At 42.5% G+C, this 24,947-nt stretch overlaps 1 protein-coding gene across 2 annotated transcripts in view; it reads left to right on the top strand.

Annotated features, from left to right (window-relative positions):
• MCC (MCC regulator of WNT signaling pathway) overlaps positions 1-24,947 on the top strand; it is a 473,566-nt gene that overhangs the window by 198,932 nt on the left and 249,687 nt on the right. Inside the window, exon 1 of one of the 2 annotated variants that reach the window (XM_002804475.4) lies at positions 5,052-5,667. The exons of the other annotated variant lie outside the window; for it this stretch is intronic. Coding sequence (XP_002804521.2) covers positions 5,611-5,667 — 57 coding nt within the window. The 5' untranslated portion in view covers positions 5,052-5,610. Of the gene's footprint in view, positions 1-5,051; positions 5,668-24,947 lie in introns of those variants that run through there. 2 annotated transcript variants of the gene reach the window in all.

Below are 24,947 nucleotides of genomic sequence, written 5' to 3'. Positions count from 1 at the left end.
AGCTTAATCCCTGCTGAAGCAGGAGGACTTGGAGAAGCTTTCTTGGAGCGTTCATATTAAGGCAGCCACAGTATAACAGGATTTGTAGGCATGTAGATTTATATACTTGGTAAACCCTGGCAAGCTCTAATTGTGAAACCTTTTTCTTATAGCCTGAAACCTACTTGGGGCTTTATTCTTTGGTGTGTTGAGATGACACAATGAGTTGGTCCTTACGTTTCTAACATTTTTATAATATTGACCCAGTTGCATTCTTGTTCAAAGTAATATCTTAGCTTTCTTTTTTTTTTTTTTTTTTTTTTTTGAGACGGAGTCTTGCTCTGTCGCCCAGGCTGGAGTGCAGTGGCCGGATCTCAGCTCACTGCAAGCCCCGCCTCCCGGGTTCACGCCATTCTCCTGCCTCAGCCTCCCGAGTAGCTGGGACTACAGGCGCCCGCCACCTCGCCCGGCTAGTTTTTTGTATTTTTTAGTAGAGATGGGGTTTCACCGTGTTAGCCAGGATGGTCTCGATCTTCTGACCTCGTGATCCACCCGTCTCGGCCTCCCAAAGTGCTGGGATTACAGGCTTGAGCCACCGCGCCCAGCCTATCTTAGCTTTCTTGATAGCAGAGATCCAAGACAATGAGGTTAAAAAAAAAAAAAAAAAAGTAAGACATTTAAATTACCACCAAAAAAATCATTTCATGGAATTTTAGATTATAAGAAAACCAATCTAGACTCCCCCTCAATGCAAGAAGCCCTACTCTTTTTTTTTTTTTTTTTTTTTTTAAGATGGAGTCTCACTCTGTCACCCAGACTGGAGTGCAGTGGTACAATCTCGGCTCACTGCAACCTCTGCCTCTTGGATTCAAGCGATTCTCCTGCCTCAGCCTCCTGAGTAGTGGGGATTACAGGTGTGCGCCACCACGCCCAGCTAATTTTTGTCTTTTTAGTAGAGATGGGGGTTTCACCATGTTGGTCAGGCTGGTCTCGAACTCCTGACCTCGTGATCCACCTGCCTCGGCCTCCCAAAGTGCTGGGATTACAGGCATGAGCCACTGTACCTGGCCTGGAAGCCCTACTCTTTACATGCAATGGGGTTCAGCATGTCCCACATATACTTGAACAATTTCAGGAGTGGAGATCACAACTACTTATTTCCTTGCATTGACAGACATTTCTCTGTCTTACTTTCCTTGAGTCAGAATCTGATTACAAATTATCATTAGTCTTCGTTTCCCCTTCACAACTGCAAAGAGGAAGTTAGTTTACTTGTCAAATAAGTGTTATCAGTTATTATATCTCTGAATTCTTGTCTTCCCTACTGTGTACATTCTCCAGTTCTCCCAAACGTTTCTGTTCTCCTAGGAAGAAGTATCAGCATCCCCTCCTCTCCAAGCCTACTACTCCAAAGCTAATCTCATAGTTTTTGTCCTTCCCCACACCACCCCCCAGGCTTTTCTCCCTTTTTAGGAACTTTGTTCCATCTCCTGGTTTCCCTTAGCTCCAGCCTACGAATACACCCATTCTACTCTCTATTCAACATTGCTTATCTACTTCAAAAGATAGTCTCATCTCCCAATTTCCTGTCATCATCAGATTTATGGAAAGAATCATGCATGGTCACTACCCCCAGTTTCTCCTCACTCCCTATGGTAATTTATCTGCCTTCTTTCTCCTCAGCTTTATAGAAATCTATCTTTGAAGGACAGTAATGTCTTTGAAATGACCTTGTCAGTCAGTAGGCTTCTCTACCCTCTGTAATATATAATATTGATGCTGCTCCTCCTTGACATCTTCCTTAGACTCCCAGATGCAGAGGTCTCCTGGTTATCTTCCCATTTCCCTAACTGACCTTCTCTATCATTTCCTCTTTTATTGTCTGGCCTCCATAAAAACAAAATAAAACAACCTTCCTTAAGATAGTATCCTTAGACCACTTTTCTTCTCACTGCCCTCTCTTCCTAGGCAAATTTACCTGATTTCACGGTTTTGTTTATTATTCTAACAGAGATAACCTCGAACCTCCATCTCCAACCGCAACCCTGACTTATCTCTATAGTTCCATTTCAAGCTCCTGCTGAACATCTCCACTTGAATATCCAGATGCCACCTCAAACTCATGATACCACAAACCTAATTTCCTCCCAAAGCTATTTATTCTCTGGAATTCCTCATTTTGTTGAGGACATTACCTTAACCCCAATCAGCCAAGTTCTAGATCTATAAGTCGTTTTTAAGTTCTCCTCTTTTCTCCATAATTTCCATCTACTTTCTTTCCACAGAGTCTCTTACATCTGCCCCCTCCTGTCTATTTCCATTGTCCCTTCTTTTTTTTTTTTTTTTTGAGACGGAGTCACTCTGTCACCCAGGCTGGAGTGCAGTGGTGCGATCTTGACTCACTGCAACCTGTGCCTCCCGATTCAAGTGATTCTCGTGCCTCAGCCTCCTGAGTAGCTGGGACTACATGGTGCGCACCACCATGCCCAGCTAAGTTTAGTACTATTATTATTATTTTTTTTTTGAGATGGTGTCTCACTCTGTTGCCCAGGCTGGAGTGCAGTGGTGCAGTCTCGGCTCACTGTAACATCTGTCTCCCAGGTTCAAGCGATTCTCCTCCTCAGCCTCCTGAGTAGCCGGGATTACAGGTACTTGCTACCACACCCAGCTAATTTTTTGTATTTTTAGTAGAGATGGGATGTCACCCTGTTGGCCAGCCTGGTCTCAAACTCTTGACCTCATGATCCTGGTAGAGACAGGGTTTCACCATGTTGGCCAGGCTGGTCTTGAATTCCTGACCTCCACCCACCTCAGCCTCCCAAAGTGCTGGGATTACAGGTGTGAGCCACCACGCCTGGCCGTCCCTTCTTAGTTCAGGCCCTTTCGACCTCTTGCTGAACTGCCTTGATAGTACAATTGGCATGTTCATTTCCCACTTTCAGCCTACCACATCTGCTGCTACCAGATTGTGGTGGAGTTGAATCTTATGTGAAGTATAAGTATTGAAGTATTCAAGTCATTGTTTATGAAGAAAATCTCATACAATCAACATTACCCTTGAAAATGCCTTATATTGTCTATAAAGTAGAATCTACAGACACTGCTTCTCAGTAAGTTCAACACTGCTAATTTTTCCTCCACTTTTGGAACAGATTACTTTTCTTTTGGTTGAACACCAGATGAAGTCATCTGCTTGGTTTTAGGGGTGGTGTCGTATGAAAAATATGTATCTTTAAACACCAGAATCACATTCAACACTAGCCTATCTGAGATCATATTAGTTACTCATGAGTGTGATTCAAATCTACTGGAGTATCTAAAAGCACAGCTCTGATCTCCATTATTTCTGTGCTAAAAAACCTTTAGTGGCTCTCCATTGCCTATTGAGAAGGCCCATTTCTTTAACATGGCACTTAAAACTGTTCACTATCTGACATCAGCCCCCCTTTCTCACCCAGCTTATGCTCCAGAATGGAATGCCTGTGATCCCCCATGCCCACTCTGCACATTCCAGTCTCCATCCATACTTTCTCTCACAATGGCCTGGAATGCTTTCCCCTTACTTCTCATCTATGCTGGGCTTAGCCATTCTTCACAGGTCAGCTCACATGCTGCCTCTTCTAAGATTCCTTCACAGAGTCTTCTCTCCAGACCCTGTCCAGACAAAATCATGTTTCCCTCCTCTGAACTGCAGTCACTCCTCATTTGTACTGTGTTTATGGCAAGTATCATTTTCTATCTAGAACTGTCATTTCTGCTTATGTTTTACAAGACTATAAACACCTTCAGGGCAGGGGCACTGCTTGAGTCTTCTTCATAGTTATGTATACACCACCATTTTCAGCTTCAAGCATACAGTTTTCAACAGATTTCAATGAAAAGATAAATTAAATAATGTAGCTTCCCATCTCCTCCCCCATGCAGAATGTGCTCTAGTTTGGCAGTGCCCAAGAACTTGGGACCCAGTGCTCTAGAAAGAGCAGCAAACGCTTCCTAATCCCAGCAGCTCCTCCATCAGGCAATGAATGAACTCAACAAGAATGGGGATGGGTAAAACGTTATATGCAAATAGTTGCACTCTGCCCCTTCTTAAAGAGCAAAATAAACATGAGTTTTAAAAAAGACCATGGACCTTAACAATACAATGGCTTTTTCACAGAAAGCTTCAGGAAATGCCAAGTTCTGTTATTGGGGATGGAGACATTTTGTCCCCATTGTGTAGAAAGAGACTGATGAGGTTTCTTAAGCAATCTCGCAGACCTACTGTTTTGAAGCATCAGAACATTTTTCTGTGCATCTCAAATTCAGTGGAACTTTAACTTTGTGGAGAGAAAAATCCTAGTTCCCCTTTTCCCCCATCTCATCTCTCTCCCAATAGACACAGGATGTTTTACCTCTGGAACTCAAAGTTGAAGGGGAGCTCAGATCCCAGGGGTTGACTGGGTGTAACAGCCCCTTGAATCTTTTCTGAATCATACTTCACACTCCATAAATACAAATCTACCTACACTCAAACGAGCAGGAAGATTTTTAAGGAAGGTCTGGGGGTTGGGGAGCCTATCTGACATCTTTCAAGGGATGGGGCCTCTATCTTCATTACGAACATGCTGAGAAATGTACTCTGCCCCAGTGACAGACAGAGGGAGTTTGACAGTGAATTTACACCCGTAATGTTGACTTTAGAATGATCAGGGAAAATGACTATCCTGCACCCTTGTAAAATCTTAATGTTCCGTGAGAAGTGCACTGCGTTGTCTGATGTACAGTGTTTAGGTTTGTCTTGACCTTATTAAATCATGGAAAGCGGCTCCTATGAGGGAAGTTTTTTTTTTTTTTTTTTTTTAATTTCCTGCACGATTATTCAGGTGGCTTTTCCTGTTTCTTTTCCCCCTCCTGGACTCGGGTCCTTAATTACTATTGCAGAGAACTGGAAGGATGCCTGCTCTCCCAGCACGGACTCCTCTCCTCGGCCTCCAGGCTCCTCGCCCCCACCCTTTTCTCCCTCTAGCCCCGCCTCCTCCGCGCACCCCGTGGCCAGCAGCTAGACAGCTGTGTTCAATCAGAAACCACTTACAACTCCAGTCGATTCAAAGGGGAAACTTCAGCGTGAAGTGCAGCTCCGCTCCGGCTCCCTCCAGCTTTCTTTCCTTCTCTGGAATCCGAGGCGCGGATCTTCCTCGCCCCACCGCCCTAATTTTTTCGGGAGCTCGCCGGTGCCCTCTAGGGTGTCGGCTCGTGCTGGGAGGTGCCCTCAATCCTGGTAATGGGGGACGGCGAGGCACCGTAGGAGTGGCGAGGCGGCGCCCAGGGTGGCACTGCCCCGGAACGGGGCGCTGGGTGCGCGCGGGCGGGCGGGTCCCTGCGCGGGCTCCGCCGCTGCCGCAGCTGCGAGCGCGCCACGCCACTGAGCCTCCTGCAGCAATGGCTCGTCCGTGAAACGCGAGCCACGGCTGCTCCTTTTAAGAGTGCCTGCATCCTTCGTTTGCGCTTCGCAACTGTCCTGGGTGAAAATGGCTGTCTAGAGTAAAATGTGGCAGAAGGGACCAAGCAGTGGATATTGAACCTGTGAAGTCCAACTCTTAAGCTCCGAGACCTGGGGTACCGAGAGGTACCAGCTCTGAAAAGTGCATCATGAATTCTGGAGTTGCCATGAAATATGGAAACGACTCCTCGGCCGAGCTGAGTGAGGTAAGAAACAGCTGAGGTCGGGAGCTAGGATTTCTCGGGCGTTTGGTTTTCCACAGATCCCTCTCCCCTCGACCTCCCCACAGCCCGACACCCTATCCCCCTGTGCTCCCAGTCTGGAGGCAGCGCAATTGAAGATTAATAGATTTTCTGGATCTTGTTTTAACTTGTAGTGCTACTCAGGAAATGACCTGAACTGGCTTGATATTTCAGTCTGAGATGAGTGGCTTAAAAAAGAAACAACCTCTCACCAAGCCGCGAGGCGTTTTACTCACGACAGTCTGCATCCCCTGTTCCTTCCCACCCACTTCCACTAATTTATATACACCATTTTATTTCCCTGATCGGTAAAATACACGGACATTCCAGATGAGTTTAAGCCGACGGTAACTAATTTGGTGGGGGGGGTGGTACTGAGGAGGACGCATTGGATTATTTCATCTCCCCTTTGGCTTTCACGTGCGATGCGTTTGGCTAAGTTCAGGCAAGGTGGTCTCTTCCCTAGGCTGAGATGAATGACCCGGCCCTGGGGAGGGGTCTGGAGAGGAAGCACTTCAAAGCCGCTTTAGAACTTTATTTCCTGCCCGGGTCTGGACTCCTAAGTCTTTGAGGCAAGCGCATTTACAATTCCTGGGCTCCCACTGTAACCTATCCACTTGAGTGTTTGAGACCAGCTTTGAAATTAAAGCCACATCAAACACTATGCAAATATGTGAGCGGTAAGATGCCCAAAGCCATCTTTTTTCATGACTTTAGGGATGCCTCGGGCATATCCCCCAAAGCTTTGAAAACCTGAAAAGTGGTGATGAGAAGCCGGTAGAACTGGGTGCTCAAAAGAAGAGGAAGTCTGTGTGCTCAGTGTCTACAGCTAGAGGCTTGGTGTCTGTGGGTTTCCCTCTTGATACCATCACTGAGCCATTCATGGGGGCAAAAGTAGCATAAGTAGTCCGTGTTTCTTGAGTATGGCTGAAGAGAGGAAAGAGGAAGAAAAGGAAAACAGTGTAAAAGCAGCCGGAAGGCAGATAATGGTAATGACAGATTACCAATGGTGAAGGGCAAAGTGAAGGGATGGAGCCCTTGGTGGGTGTGTGTGAGGGAACACCTCGTGATGGGAAGGGGGGATTAAATGGGGTTGGGGGAAACCTAGGAGGTCTGCCGTCGGGCTGGTGAGTGCTGTTGGGCCCTGCCTGGTGCTCTTAAGTGTCCTGCTGCTGTGCTGTTCCTGCTCCGGTTCGAAATAGCATTTTGAGGTGCTGGCTGAATGAAGTAGAGCATTTCCTAATCCTACGGCTGTTGCCCCTGTGATGTAGAAGACTCAAGAAATGCTGAGAGTGAGAACTTAAAAATGGGAGGTGAGGGAGGAGGCATGAGTATTTAAGTGACTTTTGCCAATTTTATATTTAGACATAGGTCTCAAATCTGAACTAGAACCCCTGCTCCATCACTAACCCTGTTTCAGGAGAAGAATTTGGTGATCTAAGGTCGTTGAAAACCCCAAAACTGACGGCATTTCTTTTGCAGAGACTTTGCCAGGCCCTTCACAATGTTTCTATGCGGCAGAGTGCTGTCCAGTAACCTTTGTTTAAATGAATCATAGACTTAGGAGGAGTGAAGGAAGAGATGTGGATTGACTTTAGTCCTATTGGCGCATCCTTGAGCACATTGGGTGAGCAGAGAATATGACCATCAGGTGCCACATAAAATTATCCATTTTTTGCCTAGTTGTATCCACTCCTTAAGTAATCCCTATAAAGCTTGTAGGCAAATGAAAGAATTGAGAGTGCTTTATGGTCCCTGCATTGGCTGGAAAAATATTTGAGCAGTTTATGACACAGTATTGTTCCTAAGGAAATAAGTTCCTTCCTCAACTATATCCTTTACCAGATGTTCTTTTCTTGTCATCGGTGTCTGCTCATTCATTTTTTGCTTTCTTTCGAGCCAGTTTTAGGTTCCATGATTTAGTTGTACCTCTTTCCAATCAATGTTAGTTATCCTGCAAGTTGAATGGTAGTTATTTTTACTTTTTGCACGTATTTTTTTTTAAATTTTTTTTTTTTTTTTGGAGACGGAGTCTCACTCAATCTCGGCTCACTGCAACCTCTGCCTCCCGGGTTCAAGTGATTCTCATACCTCAGTCTCCCAAGTAGCCGGGATTACTGGCATGTGCCACCACCCCAGCTAATTTTTTTATATTTTTAGTAGAGATGAGGTTTCACTATGTTGGCCAGGCTGGTCTCTAACTCCTGGCCTAAAGGGATCCGCCCACCTCGACTTGTAGGTATTTTAAATTAGAATATGTGTAAAGATAATTTGTAAGGCAAGAGGGAGTGTGTGGTTCATACCTTGTGGACCCTAAATCTCAGTTCAATTTAACATGGGCAATAACTTTAGTGTTTACTGTTTTTCTAATCCACAGAGCAGTATCCATAGATTCACATACAATTCGTTTGTATTTCTCACATTAAATCTTTGGTGAAGAGTTTCTTTTCCCTGTCATTTTTCTCTTAAACACTGGTTTTCGCTTAATGTCTTGTAGGGCAAGGTTGCCATTCACTTTTGATAGTTGAGTCCTTCCCTTCACCTGGAAGCAGAACTAATAAAACCTCTCAGGGCCCCTTTAGTGCCATCTCTCTGATTGCCCAGGAGCCTCAATGCTGTCTGGAGGTCACTGTGGGGTCAGATTCAGCCTGATGTTCACTGGGCATTTCAGGAGCAGGAAGAACTCTGAAAAGACCTGCCATTATCCTGGGTATCATAAACAAAATGCCTCTCATTGGTGTTGACTTGTGGGCTTACTCCTTCTGTAAGGGTCCCCTAGACACAGGAGTCATTGACTCTCTGACAGTAATGTTGACACTGATTCTCTAACATCCTGAACTAGAGAGTGAGTTTAATCAATTTCTGGTTGTAGTCTGCTGATCTTGTTAGTGAGCGCAGCAAGCTTTGGTCAACCACTGAGGTGTTGGCCTCTGCGCCTAGTACTCCAGGAATGCTTGGATACTAGGAGGGATTTGGGTGTGAGGGCTACACAATTAGGAGACCTAGGGAGGGGTGTTGGGCCTGAGGTGTTTTGCATGTGTGAGTACTTCAAGATGGAAAACAGGAAATTCATGAGTGTGTTCCTTTTGTGTCTTTCGTTTGAACAATAGTCATTTAAGATCCTGAGTTGATTACAGCAGATAGTAAAATTGCCTCCATGAACATTCAAACATATTTTTATGTATTTATTGAACATAAATGACTTATGTCAAGTCTGAACTTTTTTTGAAAGCTAAGGAATTCACAGCAGTAACAACAGAAATACAAAAGGAAAATGTAGACGGATAAACTAGTGATTTGTTCTTTTTTCTTGGCTATAGCTGTTCCTGTCATAAATATTTGAAGGATTTTTTTTTTAAATTGAGATTAAGGAAGGACTTCAACATCAGGCAAATCAAAAGCACTGCAAAAATTAACTGTTTGACATTCAGCCTCCCTCCCCCATGGTCAAGAAGCTGAAGGGCCACACTTTAAGCAGCATTAAATTCTCCCAAAATCTGTCAAGGGACAGCTCTTGCATATTCTTCTTTGTGGTCATGAGTTTTAGGTCAGCAGTTAGCTCTATTGGTCTTGGTAAAATTTGTGGGGCTAGTATGTAGTTTACTCTTGTTAAATAATCCCAGGTACCTGGAAGGAAGATATCTTAAGGTTTAGCAATATTAGGGTAAAACTTGACTTTACTCATTCTTGCAGAGTAGTTATCTGCTTGATCTGGTTGTCTGGTAGACAGTTGCCTATTTATGTACACAAATACAAATTTATTTTTTAAAAATTTGTCCCTTGGCAATCATAATCTCTGGAGATGAAAACATAGTCTTACTCAAAGAATTTGTACAAAGCAATCAACTTAAACTCTTTGCCTTTTAAACATTATTTAAACAATGGACAGACAAAATTCTGCATCACCATTTACTTGAAAACATTGGATGCCCCTGGAAATCGTATTTCCCTTACTTTCTTCTTAGATCCTCATTCATAGCATTTTGTGTCACATCATTCCACTTCTGAATTAGGTGGTAGAGGCAACTCTCCATGCTTTCACCATTTGCGTGTTGAGTAACTCCTGAAATGCCACCTCTTCATTGATGCTCTAATTAGAAGTAGAATTATATAGAAGAAAGTTGTTCTCTACCTAGATTATCTTGTGTAACTATCTCCAGATGCTCTAATTAGAAGTAGAATTATATAGAAGAAAGTTGTTCTCTACCTAGATTATCTTGTGTAACTATCTCCAAGTGGCCATCTCACAGCTGTGCTATCCTTCCTCATCAAATTAATTATAAAATATCAGCATTGGACGGGTCCTGAAAGATCACCTAGTATTCACACACCCCTTTTTGCCTCTTTATACTCCTCTGTCTTTAGAAAATCACACTTCATTGTAATGAGCTGTTGAATATCTGTCTTAGCCATAGCCCTATAAGCATAAGAAGAGCAGGGTCAAGACCTGGTGCAGAATCCAACAAACTGCTCCAAAATTTAGAGGCTGAAAATAACCATCTTATTTACTCATGGATTTGCAGTTTGGGAAGAGTTCGGGGGGAAGACTTGTGTCAGTGACTAGAGCAAAAGGATTTACTTCCAAGATGGCTTAATCATATGAATGGCAAACTAATGTTGCCTGTGAACTGGGAGATCAGCTCAGTTTTCTTCAACATGGGCATCCCTATGTGGCTTGGGCTTCCTCTCAGCATGGCAGCTGGGTTCCAAGAAAGAGGACGTTAAGCTGCCTGTTCTCTTAAAATATGGAACTGAAATGAGCACAGGATCATTTCTGTGTGTTCTGTTGGTTAAAACAGCTGTTCTCCCAACCAGATTAAGGTTAAAGAAGTAAGTGGAAAACACCTCTCCAACAGGGGTGTCACAAAGAATTTGCAACCAATTTTAACCCACCCCAGAAGCCACAAAATGACAGAGCCTTGTCTAAAACCCTGATTTCTTTCCTTTTTTCTTTCTTTCTTTCTTTCTTTTTTTTTTTGAGATGGAGCCTCGCTCTGTTGCCCAGGCTGGAGTGCAGTGGCTCTATCTTGGCTCACTGCAACCTCTGCCTCCCGCGTTCAAGCAGTTCTCCTGCCTCAGCCTCCTGAGTAGCTGGGATTACAGGCATGTGCCACCACTCCTGGCTAATTTTTGTATTTTTAGTAGAGACAGTTTCACCATGTTGGTCAGGTTGGTCTCGAACCCTTGACTTTGTGATCCACCTGCCTCAGCCTCCCAAAGTGCTGGGATTACAGGCGTGAGCCACCGCACCCGACCTTAAAACTGTGATTGCTTAATTCCCAATGTCTGGCAATGGTTTTTAGTTTTTGGTTTTGTTTTGCTTTATAGCTATTCATTTTGTGGTTTGTAATAACTCTGAATCACATTTTCTAAGCACTTCCCAGATATTGACATGCTTGTCAAAAACTCTGAGGTACTTTCTGTTATGCCCGTGTTACAGGTTAGAAATTACGGCATAAGAAGGGGGAAAAGCATATCGAAACTACACAGACCGTAAAAGGTGGAGTCAAGATTTGTGCCCAGGTAGTCTTTCTCCAGAGCTCCACCATGTGCACATTAATTCCTTTCATTAGCTTCTGTTACTGCCCTCAGTTTTTGATCACATGTTCCAAGGAGGGAGTATTCTATTTAATAAGCCTGTTTAACCTGATTTGTATTGTAATCCCTATGCAATACCCAGATAAGTGTTTTTGATAAAAATGAAATGGATATGATTAGAGTAAAGGGATATAGTCACTGCCATAGCCTCCAAGTGGTGGAGGAAATCAAAGCATTGACTTTCCAGAGCCCTAAAAGCAGATTCGTTGATAAGGAATAGTTGTGATCTGCATTCAGTGGGGATTGGGAGGGAGGTTTCTATTTGTTTTCACTGCAAGGAAGGTGGAATATTACAACCTGAGACCCACTACCTGTGTATTCAGAGGCATCTCAGAGATTGATGTTACAATATTTGAGGTGCCAGAAAGAGAAGAATAAAGCTTTAAATATCTTAAGAATTAGGGCTTTCCCACCCCTGCAGGCAGGGCTTTAGGTTCCTTCTATAGTTGGCCAAATCACTGTGGGGCTGCAGAGTGCCGAGTCTTGGGGAGAAAGCCAAGGGGACCCAGTGAAGTTAGTGGCCATGGCTGCATGGCAAGGCAGCGGCTGACAGCCAGGTCTTGAAGAAGCACATGCTGAACATGACATTGAGGTCCTGAGTCAAATGCAGTGGATAAGGTGAAGTAGATCAAGCCACGGAGATGTGGCTGGAACCAGGTGGAAGACAAACAAGAAAAAGGAGGACATGTGCTATGAACAGAGAAGTTACTCAAAGACCAGGTAGGTGATCAGAACTGGGATGGCCACAGACCTGGAAGCAGGGAGAGAACCTTGTTTCTGAGGAAGTGCTTTGACCAATTGGGAAGCTTTTAAGTCCCAAGACTTCTTATTTTAGGGAAGCACCTTAGGGGTAGTTGCTCCCAATTGGAGATGCCAGAACCCTGAGTGAGTGGGCACACCTATCTAGAGTAGGGAATGTCATGGTGTTAGGAAATAAAGTCAAGTGTGCAGTTATAATAGCTGCCTAGCTGATTTACCCCACGCAAGTCATGAGGAAGGCTTTCTCCCAGGTGGGGCTGCAGTTGGAAGATCAAACCTGCATCTACAGCAAAATTAAGAAGCTGTTGATGGACTGGGTGTGGTGGCTCATGCCTGTAATCCCGCACTTTGGGAGATCACTTTGGGAGCACTGAGGCAGGTGGATCACGAGGTCAGGAGTTCAAGACCAGCCTGGCCAAGATAATGAAACTCCATCTCTACTAAAAATACAAAAGTTAGCTGGGCATGGTGGCAGGCACCTATAATCCCAGCTACGCGGGAGGCTGAGCAGAGAACCGCTTGAACCCGGGAGGCGGAGGTTGCAGTGAGCCGAGATCGTACCACTGCACTCCAGCCTGGGCGACAGAGCGAGACTCTGTCTCAAAAAAAAAAACAAAAAACAAAAAAAACAAAAAAACTTGTTGATGAGGATTTCAAAGTTAGTTTTTGACTTACAGAATCAAATTACAGAAAACAAAAATTATATTTTAAGCCATCTCTATATTCTGAGAGAGGGGTTTGTGTTGGCAATGTTATAAAATCAGACAAGCCAAAGAAGATAAGAATTGATAGATATTAGTTAGGACTTGGATTATTTACATTGGTGAGGGGATGTCATAGCAGAGATAAATTGTATGTAATTATTTTTTTGAACCCTCTTGCCTCCCCAGTATATCTACCCGGATTTCCAACAGTGGTATCTTTCACTCTTGGGGGTGAAAAAAAGAAAAAAGCAAGTACTGTGGATTACACAGATAAACAGAAGTTCAATTTATAGAGTAAATATTTACTGGAACTACAGAGATACCCTGTCTTTCTCGTGAATGTCCTTTTTCTCTTGTTGACTAGAAACAGCCAAAATCAGTAACGAGAAGAAAGAGGAAACCTTTTCAAAGGTTTTCATTGCCACAGGAGTGAATAAGGTTGTAAAGCACTTTACATGTGTGGATCTTTCAAGATACTTCTTAAATTTGGCAAAGACCTTAAACCTTGAGAAAGTCTTTTAGTGAAAAAAATCCATAATTAGCAGCTATTAATTCCAATTGCCATACAAAAAACCATATGTTGTGTTTGTTAACTTCGTAAATAAACAATAAAAAAAGCCCATTGAATTGGGAAATTTGTGTGGTGAAGGCTACTTGATGTTTTGGTTGGCGGAATATTTTGAGCAGATCCCTTGTCATGAGATTTGATCAGTACCTGGAATGTGCATAGGACATATGGGGCCAGAGTTGGAAATGCATCTTAAACCAAAGTCTGTAGTGTGTGATTATTTGAGAACAGAAAGTTTCATGAAACCTCAGTGTGTGTGCGCATGTCAGTTAACTTCACCTGGGGTTGTGAGAAATACTGAAGCAGTTGTCAAAGGAAGAATGCCAACTAGGGAAAAGATTGCCTTGCAATTAGAAAAGGAATGGAGGCCTCTGATTGGTTGCTTGGTGAGAGTGGGAGTAATTCCTTGCTCCTGTTTTCCTATGGGTTGTGTGAACTTGTCCATAGAACACACAGCACTCTTAGACTCTCCTTGCTCTTCTCCTAGCGGCCCCCAGTGTCTCCAGCTTAGTTGTTCCTTCCCTTATCTGTGTTCAGAATACTTACAAGTTGGCCTCCTTGGGGAGACCATGAGATCTTTGAAGGCAGAGACAGAATAAAGTTGATCACTATATTGCCAGCATCTAGTCAATATGTGGTAGATAGGACATCAACAGACTTTGAAGTTGCTATTTGGACCAAATCCCAGTTGCCATTTTACTGTGACAGATGTATTGGATTAACTCCTTTTCTATTTTGGTTAAAGTACCCATTCAATGGAATTTAGTTTGGTCATTTTGACTATAATTTATTGGCTTGTAACCGTTCACATATTCAGTCAACAAATATTGTGTGCCTTCTACATGTCAGATGCTATTGTAAGACTGGGGATACAGCAACAAACAAAACTGATGTAGTCCCTGTTCTATGCATCCTACACAGATATTACACACATGTTCAGTGGTGATATGTGCTGTAAAGAAAACACTCTCGGGGAATGAAGAGGGGAAGGATGCTGTTCGAGTGATCAGGGAAGACTTCACTGTGGGAGTCTGTGAAATGAGGGACACAGCCATGTGAAGATGGGGGACAATCATTTCAGGCAGAAAGGAAGAGTGAGGGCCAAGGTGCAGAGCCCAGGGCACTCTTGCTGTGTTTCAGGAGTAGCAAGGCAGCAATGACTGGGAGCAGAGTGAGCAGGGAAGAGGGGAAGGAGATGAGGTCTAAGAAAACAGTTCTGGCCAGATCATCTAGGGCTTCATAAGCCCTGGAAGAGTATCTGGATCTCCCTGGAGAGTATTGAACACAGGCCTGAATTTGTTTTGCTTTCTTCTTCTTTTCATATTTTGTTGGGGGGGGGGCGTGGTGGGGGAGGAGGTGGGTAGGGGGAGATGTAGGAAAGAGGAGGAATTAGCAAAGAAAAGGCCAGGAAAGTTGTGTTCCGAAAGCCAGTTAAAGAAGGTATTTTCAGAAGAGGGCAGAGTGATCCATCATCAGTGTCTCTCCTTTGGCTTCCCGCCTTTGAAGCCTGTGTATATTCCCAAACTTTCAAATTGTGTCATTTTCTGTAATCAGAAGTAATTATTATGTGCCATAAAAATACACTGTAATTATTTTTTTGACATCTTCAGAGTATGTGAATTCATTTTCCCCTAAAAAGGAATGGTTTTAAAAACGGAGTGGCATGGACACTGGCCAAGAATGATTTGAAAATTGCCTTCCCTTGATTGATGGTTCAGCATTGATGGATGCTGATGATGTAGAATATAGGTGGGTTTTGAATTAGGAAAACTGAAAACTACCTTCCACTGTCACTTGGACCCATTTCCTTCAACTATTTAGAATCAGACTTTATTTTTATGAACTTTAATATCAATTTATTGATTTATAACAAATATAGCTACAAGGAGACTGGAATGCTGACACTTACTTCCTATTGAAAAACTACTTGGCAGTCAGATTATGACCAGAAGATTGCCTGGCAAACATGGAATCAGACAAAGGAAGTGCTTCTATTGGGTGGTGCTATTAAGCATATATTTGACTTAAGCGATACCTTGTCCTAACCATTTGCATGACTGATAAAGAAACTGATGCCTGAAGAAAGCTTGCTAGTGGCAAAGGGGGAAATGTAGTACTGAGATTTTATTTTTCTAATTCCCAGGGATTTTTTTTTCTCTTCTACCTCAGCTTCTTCTGTTTCTATATCACAGGATATTTACATTAAGGTATGTGTTTCGGAATACTCTGTAATTATTTTAAAAGGAGAAAGTTTAATTCTTCAGTAAATCATATCTACATATGACATTATTACAGATCACACTATCAAAATACAGTTGACCCTTAAACCTTGCTGGCATAGCAACGCCAACCTGCCCCCACTCCCCGCCCCCCACAGAAGAATTCTGTTTCGCAGACTGGAGTGCAGTAGTGCAGTCTGCAGCCTCTACCTGCTGGGCTCAAGTGATCCCCCCACCTCAGCCTCCCGAGTAGCTGGGACTTAAAGGCACATGCCAACACATCCGGCTAATTTTTGTATCTTCTGTAGAGATGGGATTTCGCCGTGTCACCCAGGCTGTGCATAACTTTAGACTCCTCAAAAACATAACTGCTGATAGCCTACTGTTGACCAGAAACCTTACTGATAACATAAGTCAATTTTAACACATTTAATATGATATATGTATTATATACTGTAGTCCTAAAGTAAGCTGAAGGAAAGAAAATGTTATTAAGAAAATCATAAGGAAGAGAAAAGATATTGATTATTCATGCAGTGGATCATCATAAAGGTCTTTATCCTCATCGTCTTCATATAGAGTAGGCTGAGGAGGAGGAAGAGGGAGGTTTGGTCTTGCTGTCCCAGGTGGCAGAAGCTAAGTTTACACATGTAAGTGGATCAAACATTTGCAGTTCAAACCAGTGTTGTTCAATAATCAACTGTAATTAGAAGAATTTATTTTTAACTGTGGTTTTGGGGTGTGTGGTAATTGTCTGCTCTCAACAAGGCTTTTATTGACAAGGATTGTTGGAGCCTAGCAGGTACAATACGCCATTCTTTTTTGTGGGGGGATAATGAGATGAGCTTACTCTTTGGCTGGTTTGCTAGCCGCTGTGTGTTGACAGGGCATGATTGGTCAAGCCTATCCTTTCTTTAAAATTTCTTAGCATCCTTGATAACACTTGTTCTTTTCCATTTCTTTTTTAAAAAATTTTCTATTTTTGATTGGAGCTGTCCTAATGGCTGTGAAGTGGTATCTCATTGTGGTTTTGATTTGCATTTCCCTAATGGTTAGTGATGCTGAACATGTCTTCACATGTTTATTGTCATTTATGCATTTTCTTTGGAAAAAAATATCTGTTCAAGTCCTTTGCCTATTTTTAAATCTGGTTTGTTTTTTGTTGATGTTGAGTTACAGGGTTTCTTTGCATATTCTGGATTATCAATCCCTTAGTCGTCTTCTCCTTTGAAAATTTTTTATTTTCTCCATACTGGGGCTTTTGCATAGTACTCACGCCTTGGTATTTCCAGGAGTGAAAGTGAGTATAAAATATGGCCCAACAGTGAACAGTCTCTCCACAGAAAATGGCTCTGCCAAAGCCCAGGAAGGCTTCTCCAGAGTGCCCAAGAATAAGCAGCATTCTGATGCTTTGTGGGGCCGGGGTACTTTTCACAGGCTGACACCCAGCAACTCTACTTGTGGCCTGACTAGCAATGTCAGGCAGGCACAGAGTTAAGAATTATGTCTGTGACATTTGAAGAGTTACAGTTTTCCACCAACATGTGATTTCACAGTCTTCAAAGAGGAGTTTTAAGAGAGGACTTTAGAAAGAGGGGCTTGTGGAAAGTAGCCAGGAAGTCAGGCTGGTCTGTTAGATTAGGTAACTTAGTTACTTTATTTCTTGGTTATGTGACTCTAATCGTGGTTAAACCAAAATCTAATTTATTTTCATGCTTGATTGGGAGCACTTTTGATGAAGTCTTTGAATAAGAGTACACGCCATACAGGACTGCTGTGGGAATGCAGTCGTTCAGAGGTTGTTGTGCCTGGGCTGATTATTAACAGGGTGTTAAGATTGAGGAGAGGGAAAAATGAGTGCATTGGACTCCGGGACAGGAAGAGTTTTTACTTCCAGCTTAGAACAGGTAGATTTAAAATCAAATTTGGTATCCTCTCTCTGTCTCTGTCTCTTGGCATAATCTGATGGAACCTGGGAGCAGAAGTCAGTATGCCTTTTGGTATTGATAGAGCGACTTCCAAAACTGTTTCTCATTTTTGGCGTCTGAACTGCTTATGAAAATGCTGTCTGGACACACATGTAATTACTGCTGAAGAAAGTGTCTGATGCTGATAAAGATGCCTTCAAACCCTTTAATTCCCTGAGTGCCAAAGATGGAGCATCTTCTTTATTTGGCATTAAAACATCCCCAGCTAGTAGTGATGACATATTGGGGTCAGGATAATATGTTGTATGACTAGGAAAGGCCTCTGGTTTTTGGCACCTTCTCTGCTAACTTTGCTGGGTGAAGTCACTTCAGTTTCTTTGTCTGTAAAACTGTGTGTTTGTAAAGTTGTAGACTCCGAAATCATAGCCCTGCCACTTCCTAGCTAGGGGATGCAGGGAAGGTTGCTTTTCTGGGCTGCACATTCCCTGTCTAAAGTAGTGATAATAAAAGTATTTCCCCTAGATAAATGTTGTGAAGGTCAGTGATATAACCCATATAGTGATTATCACGTGCCTAGTAAATACATAGTAATGGCCAGTTCTTGCTGTTTAATTATTATTTTATTTTGCTACTATAGTGCCTACTTGCTGAAGATGCCAAGTAGAGAGGCACCTTATAAGCAGAAGCATTAGTAGCTGTATTTGTGAGCACTCAAATCATTTAAGAGAAATTCTTAAGTGTAGAGCAATATGTCATGAAAACAACACGCAGGAATGCTGAGAGTCTCACTGCCTGCTGTTGTTTTTTCTTTCTCGACCTTAATGCCAAAAGCTCATTGCCTGTGAAAATGTTTATCCAAATATTGTCAAGTCTTAGAATACTGGGTATTTTCTTTTTTGGATTCACAGAGCCAGAATGTTAATGAGCTAACAAGTAGCAATACTAATTCCTTTTAAATTTTTATCACTTTTATCCTAATTTTATCCCAGCTTTATTGTCTTCAGTGCCTCTTGTGCCCAATAACCTTTGGATGACCATCATAATTGAGGTCATGGGAGAGGGGCGGCATTGCGGTCACTACCTGTGTCCAGAATAAGGATGTACTGCAGAGAAACAGACCATGTTTGTGTGGTGCATGACCATTCTTTCCTGGAGATAAGGTTTTATCAGTGATGCACACTTTGTGAATTACTGTAAAGATTTTATCAGTGATGCACAGTTTGTAAATTACTGTATGAGTTGCAAACAGTTAACCGGAGGAAGGTTACAGAAGCACTGGTGAGAGCATAGCTTTGAAGCAGCAGTGATGGCTAGAGGTTCGAGACGATTTGGAATGTCCCCCATAGCAACAGAGGCCACCTATTTCATTTATAGCTAACTTTTTTATTTGCAAGAAGTTTTTTAAAGCCTCTGGTACTTTATTGAGGTTTTAGCTATGGTCAAAAGGAGGAAGTGATAGAATATTCCTGCTAGTGTCTTGAAGTTGTTAAGCAGTTTGGTCATTTACTGACCAGCATATACCATGAGGGCAATGGGAAGAGAACTGAAGAAGCCCTAAACCTAAGTCCTAGGCTCTTCCACCTCCCACTTGGCTGTGGAGCTTTGGACCCCTTGGACTTCCATGGCTGGCTCATCTCCACAGACTCTCTTACGGTGGTGGTTTCCATTCCCATGGCTTTGACTGCCACCTCTAAGCCATTGCGTCCAACCTAGGTTGGTCTGAATATCCGACAGGTAAAAGGAGAAGCACAGGTCTTGTGCAATACAAAATCTTCTTGTAGTCAGTATTCCTCCTCCTCCCTCCTGACCTCTCAAGACAAAGTTCGTACTGCCCCTTCTTCCTGTGATGACGTTTCTCCACCTGGTGACACCAACTCGTCATCTAGATTCAACATGTCACCTTCTCTGGAAGGCTTTTCTCAACTCCTGGTGAGTGCCAAGTACCCCATTAAGTCTGGCAACACTCCTCACACCTCTGACTTACGGTTTAGAATTCTGTAATACGATGTGTTCACCTAGGTCTCTGTCTCAGCACCTTAGCTGGTGAGAGTGGCCGGTGACTGGAGAAATGCCTTCTTCTCAGAGCACACACTACATTCTTGCAGTGTGCTTGACAGAATACATGATAATAAAGAATATTGCAAATAAGTAAAATAATACTAGGAGATAGATAGAAAAGGTACACATAGGGCAACTACTTTTATGTCAACCAGTGGTGTAAGCCCCTGGAACTCACCACCCCCAGGTTCCCTTTCCATGAAAAAGGATCTGGGCTACAGCTCCCCTCTCTTTGCTTCTGAAGGCAAACACTGAGCCCCAGGGGCACACCCAGTACAACTGGGGTTGGAGAGCTTTGCTTCCAGCTAGATCACATGGGAGTATCTAAACTTGGCTCTGGGTGTCCTCTCTCAGGAAGAGAAGAGATCAGTGTGGAGGCTGAATGGAAGCAAGTTCTAGTCCTGGGATGGTGGGAGTAGCTCCAGGAGCTGGAATTGTTGCAGATTGTGTTAAGAAATGATAAATGTGAAGAATGGCAATACTATATTGTTTTGTTGAAATTCTTCTAGTGAAGTAATATGGTACCGAATTACTTCAATTTCATTTTGCAAGTATTCCCTTTCTTTATACATTTCAAAAGCTACATCTATACTTTTTAAAACATGTTGCCTTTAATACAACAAAAGTGTTTAGTGATGCATAATAATAGTTCTGATATTAAAAGCATCCTGTTACAAATTAGTATTGTTAAATGTGTATTGTCCATTGATAGTCTGATTATTCTAAAAATTCATAAGAGCTTGTGAGACTGGTAACCTAATGCTTCTGGACTTATTAAGGTTCTTTCCAAATTAAAAATGAATATGTAGTATTTAAAGATGAAGGCATGGAGGATAATTTTATATATAATTGTGCTCTATATGCAAAAAGACATCCTTTCTTACAAAGGTAGGAAGTCCATGCAGTTAAGCTCCGGTATTCATTTGCAAGAGACAAATATGTTAATTGCTTTTCTGGGGTGAATGATTCTTAATCCAGTAGGAATGAAAGAGTTCTAAATTCATTTCACTAATTTGGTTTTTTTTTAATGTCAGTGTTCATAGATTACTATATAGAGTTAATAAGGTATTCCAATGAGGCCTGGGTTACTCGGTGAATTTCATTCACAATATGACACTGTAATATTCCTCAGTGGTAGAATTAAGTTTTCATCAAAGCAATCAGCCTGCAATGCTTTGGGTGACTCTGAGCATTGAACATTGGTGCTTATGTGGGTTGGGTGGGAAATTGGAGCATACCATGTCAGGAAATGATGAGGCTGATGTAGTGTCTTATAGGTGCTACTTAACACAGCAGTTGGAATTGGGAAGTTACTGAGATCAGTTGTGTGGAGAGTTCTGAGGTTTATGACTCAAAAAAGAAGTTAACCTTTTCATTGCACATCTGACTATCAAAAACCCCAGCTAAAGACTCATAGGCTTTTCCCTTTATATTCTTGCCTTTAATATACCAACAACTTAGAAAAATTTTGAAATTGCTTTTTAAAAATACTCTAACATGTTAATAATTGGAAAAGGCCAGCTCACAAAAAGAGGCGTTTGATTTGTAAATTTCTGGACAGCGCAAACCAGACTTATGGTGGTGAGAATGAAAGCAGCTATTAAAGGTTTCAAGAAGAGCATTCAGCTGTGTTAAACCCTTTGAAAGCATTTGTTTGGTCATTTCCCTGCTCAGAACTCTTCATTTTGAGGTACCCAGCGCCATATACCCTGTTGACCACTCCACCTATATCTCTGGCCACGTCTTACATTCTATCCTCCAGCCAACAGCACTCATTTCAGCACCTTCAAGGTGCCTGGTTGTCTCTGGACGTCACAACTTCACATTTGCTATTCCTCCGCTGGAACACTATCCATATCCTTAAACTTTACTTGTCTACCTCCTGCTCATCATATAGGACTTAGTTTAAATGTTAGTTTCCTTGGAAAACTGTTTCTGATGTTGCCACCCTGGTCTAGGTTCCATCTCCTCTCCTGTGTTCCCCATCGCATTGGGTAGTTCCTCATTGTAGCAGTTAGTACACTATAAAGGCCTGCAGACTTGCTATTTTGTACCACAGTGGCTGTTATTCACCATTGATCCTTGTACCTGCATAGTGCCTAATAGTGCCTGACCCTTAACATTCACTTTCTAGTGAATAGCCTTCATTTAAAGCATGCCATGGTCCCATGAGACAGATCCTGTCTTTAGGGGCATTTGATGTGAGAGAATAGAAGCTCAGACAGGTTAAGGATCTTGTCCAAGATCACAGGTCTGGTAGGTGGCAGGGCTGGGTTTCAATTAGAGTCTGATTCTGAAGTCCCTGCTGTTTGCATAATGCTACTGCTTTCTCAGACCATGTAGTCATGGCTGTTGGAGCTGGCATCTACAAGACCTGGGAGTTGGAGGATGGCTTGGTAGGTTGCAGGGAAGGAAAGGCATTGGGAATAATGCCCAGGTTTCTGAGCGGATTCTGCTGATAGGCGAGATTGGAGATCTCATAGTAAAATCCAGTTTGCGAGGAATGATGAGTCTAGATTTGGGCACTCTGAGTTTGAGATGCCTGCTGGTCATCTAAGGGGAAATGTGCAGTAGACTGTTGGATAATAAGGCTCAGAGACAGGTCAGGATTTGAGCACCTTTGGTCCTCATGGCTGTTCACTCAGTGCAGATGGCTGATGGCTGATGTATAGTTCATTCCAGTCTCTCCACAGTAGATGCCAATATCACATATACCACATAAACAAAGAGTGGTAGGAAGTAACCATTTGGTATTGTTTGTACTCAAATGCAGATGAAAGGACCACAATCTATCTTCTAGCATTTTATGTATATATAATACACATGTGTATGGTTCAGAATCTGCCATTGTAACTAAAGCAGACTGTGCTTTTTAAGTCATGGTTTTAAAAATTGTTTTTAAGAAAAATTTAATTAGTTCACATCACATGAACATTTCCATCTTGGACTCCTTACAGAGAGGGCAGGGTAAGGAGTAAGGGGTGTGCAGATGTGATCATAAAGATAATGCATGTTCATACAAAACTTGGGAAATAAATGAGTAAACAAAAATTTTTGTATTTTTCTATTAGGTAACATTTTGGTAAATTTTTTTTTTTTTTTGAGATGGAGTCTCACTCTGTCACCCAGACTGGAGTACAGTGACACGATCTCTGCTCACTGCAACCTCTGCCTCCCAGGTTCAAGCGATTCTCCTGCCTCAGCCTCCCGAGTAGCTGGGATTACGAGTGTCCACCACGATGTTCGGCCGGTTTTTTTTTTTTTTTTTTTTTTTTTTTTAAGTAGAGATGGGGTTTCACCATATTGGCCAAGCTGGTCTTGAACTCCTGACCTCAGGTGATCTGCCTGCCTTGGCCTCCCATAGTGCTGGGATTACAGGCGTGAGCCACCATGCCTGGCCGGTATGTCTTTTAGTTATAAATAGTTCTTTAAAGGGATCGTACTTGAGTTTTACAGAATCATATTCTGCGGTTTTTTTCAAGTTTTCCTTGATATAGCTTCTTTTTAAAAACTTGATTCTTTTTGGCCAGGTGCAATGGTTCACACCTGTAATTCCAACAATTTGGAAGCCTGAGGTGGGGGGAATCCCTTGAGCCTAGGAGTGTAGACCAGCCTGGGTAAAACAGTGAGACCATCTCTACAAAAAAAAATTAATAATAATAATAATAATACATTGGGTGTGGTGATGAGTACACGTAGGCCCAGCCACTTGGGAAGCTGAAGTGGGAGGATCACTTGAGCCTGGAAGGTCGAGGCCCTAGTGAGCCGGGATTGCACCACTGCACTCCAGCCTGGGCAACAGAGCCAGACCCTGTCTCAAAAAACAACAACTTGATTTTTAATAACTCTGATAGTCCGTCTTATATATCATAATATACAGTTAACGACTGAGTAAATATATAGGTTTTCAATCTGTGTTCATTATAAGCACATCTGCATAACTTTGTGTTTTCTTATATCTTTAGGGCAGATCAAAGGAGAGAAGGTGGGGGAGGAGAAAGGGAAAATAGTGTAAATGAAGAAACTGAGCAATGTATTGTGCAGAATTGGTGTCTGATGTTAAAGAAGAAAAAACAAGGGTACCTTGATGCCCCGGGGTGGTCTTTGTAAAATAATCCAAAGACTATAAAGGTCAGTTTGAAAAAACCAAACACATAGCTATCATAAATTAGGACCATCTGTTGTTCTACCCAGGCCTGCTTACTCAGTCTCCAGCCTGTTGCTTATTTAAGAATGCCTTTACAATGGTGAAGGAGTGCTGCCAGGGTGTCTGGAGGTAGTCAGGGGAGGAGTGTGGGGTAAGGAGGAGGGCAGCAGCTTGGGGAGCCGGCATGGGTTGCTGTGCAGTTCCCCCACTGGTTACCCTTTGGGGCCGGAATCACTGTGGCCTTGAGATTCTTGCCACCTGTGGCCCTTGACGTCCCATCCGTGGCTTTGGGATGGGAGTCGGGGTTGACCTCCTTTAAAAAAAAAAAAAAAATCAAGTCAAACCAATTTTAAAATGTTTTGTAAAAAGGGTATTTCGCTTGAACGTTTCATAACCTGTGACTCTTACATATACAGCCTCCCTTGGTGTTCAAGGGGAATTGGTTCCAGGACCCTCCTGCTACACCAAAATCTGTAGATGCTGAAGTCCTTTATATATATAAAATGGTGTAGTATTTGCATATAAGCTATGCACATCCTCCTGTATACTTTAAATCATCTCTAGTTACTTATAATAGCTAATACAGTGTGAATGCTGTGTAAATAGTTGTTATAATGTATTGTTTGTGTGTTTTTATTTTTTCTGAAATGTTTGATCTATGGTTGGTAGAATCCACGGATATGGAGGGCGGACTATACCTGTCTCTGCATGATCATAGTATTAATCTATTTTGCAACATTTGTGAACCAATCTAATATAGGACCCTTAATTCCAGGGGCCCAGTGGAGTCCTTTTTAATCACAGAGGTAGCTGAATTTTATTTTCTGGCCAAAAATTGCTACGATTATGCATTGCTAGTGTTTCTCTGTTTTAATGGTGACTTCCTGTAAATAATGACAGAATTATTACTGAGAAGTTCCTAAATTGAACTGTGTTGCCACCTACAAGTGTACCGTTAAAAGTTGAATTTTTGTTTAAAATGTGTCTGACCAAAATGCTAATCTAGAGCAACATTTAAGCTACCGATTTGGCAAACTGTGTCATGTAAATCAATTTAGCTCTTAGAATAGGAGTTACTATTTTTGTAGCACAATGGAGGAGGGGCTGCTTGTAGCTTCAGGGTGTTTTTGTTTTTTCCTTTAAGGAGCTCATTAATCCAGTGGCCCACCCGCGTGATGGACTGGCTGGAGGCTTTGGTTGCTAGGATGGTCTTAGGTTTTTGTGGCTTTCAGGAAGTAAAGTGAAGGCCACAAGCTGTGTGAG

This window comes from Macaca mulatta, chromosome 6 (genome assembly GCF_049350105.2).
Source record: "Macaca mulatta isolate MMU2019108-1 chromosome 6, T2T-MMU8v2.0, whole genome shotgun sequence".
In the NCBI taxonomy this organism is placed as follows: domain Eukaryota; kingdom Metazoa; phylum Chordata; class Mammalia; order Primates; family Cercopithecidae; genus Macaca; species Macaca mulatta.
This window is presented reverse-complemented; position numbering and strand designations above follow the sequence as displayed.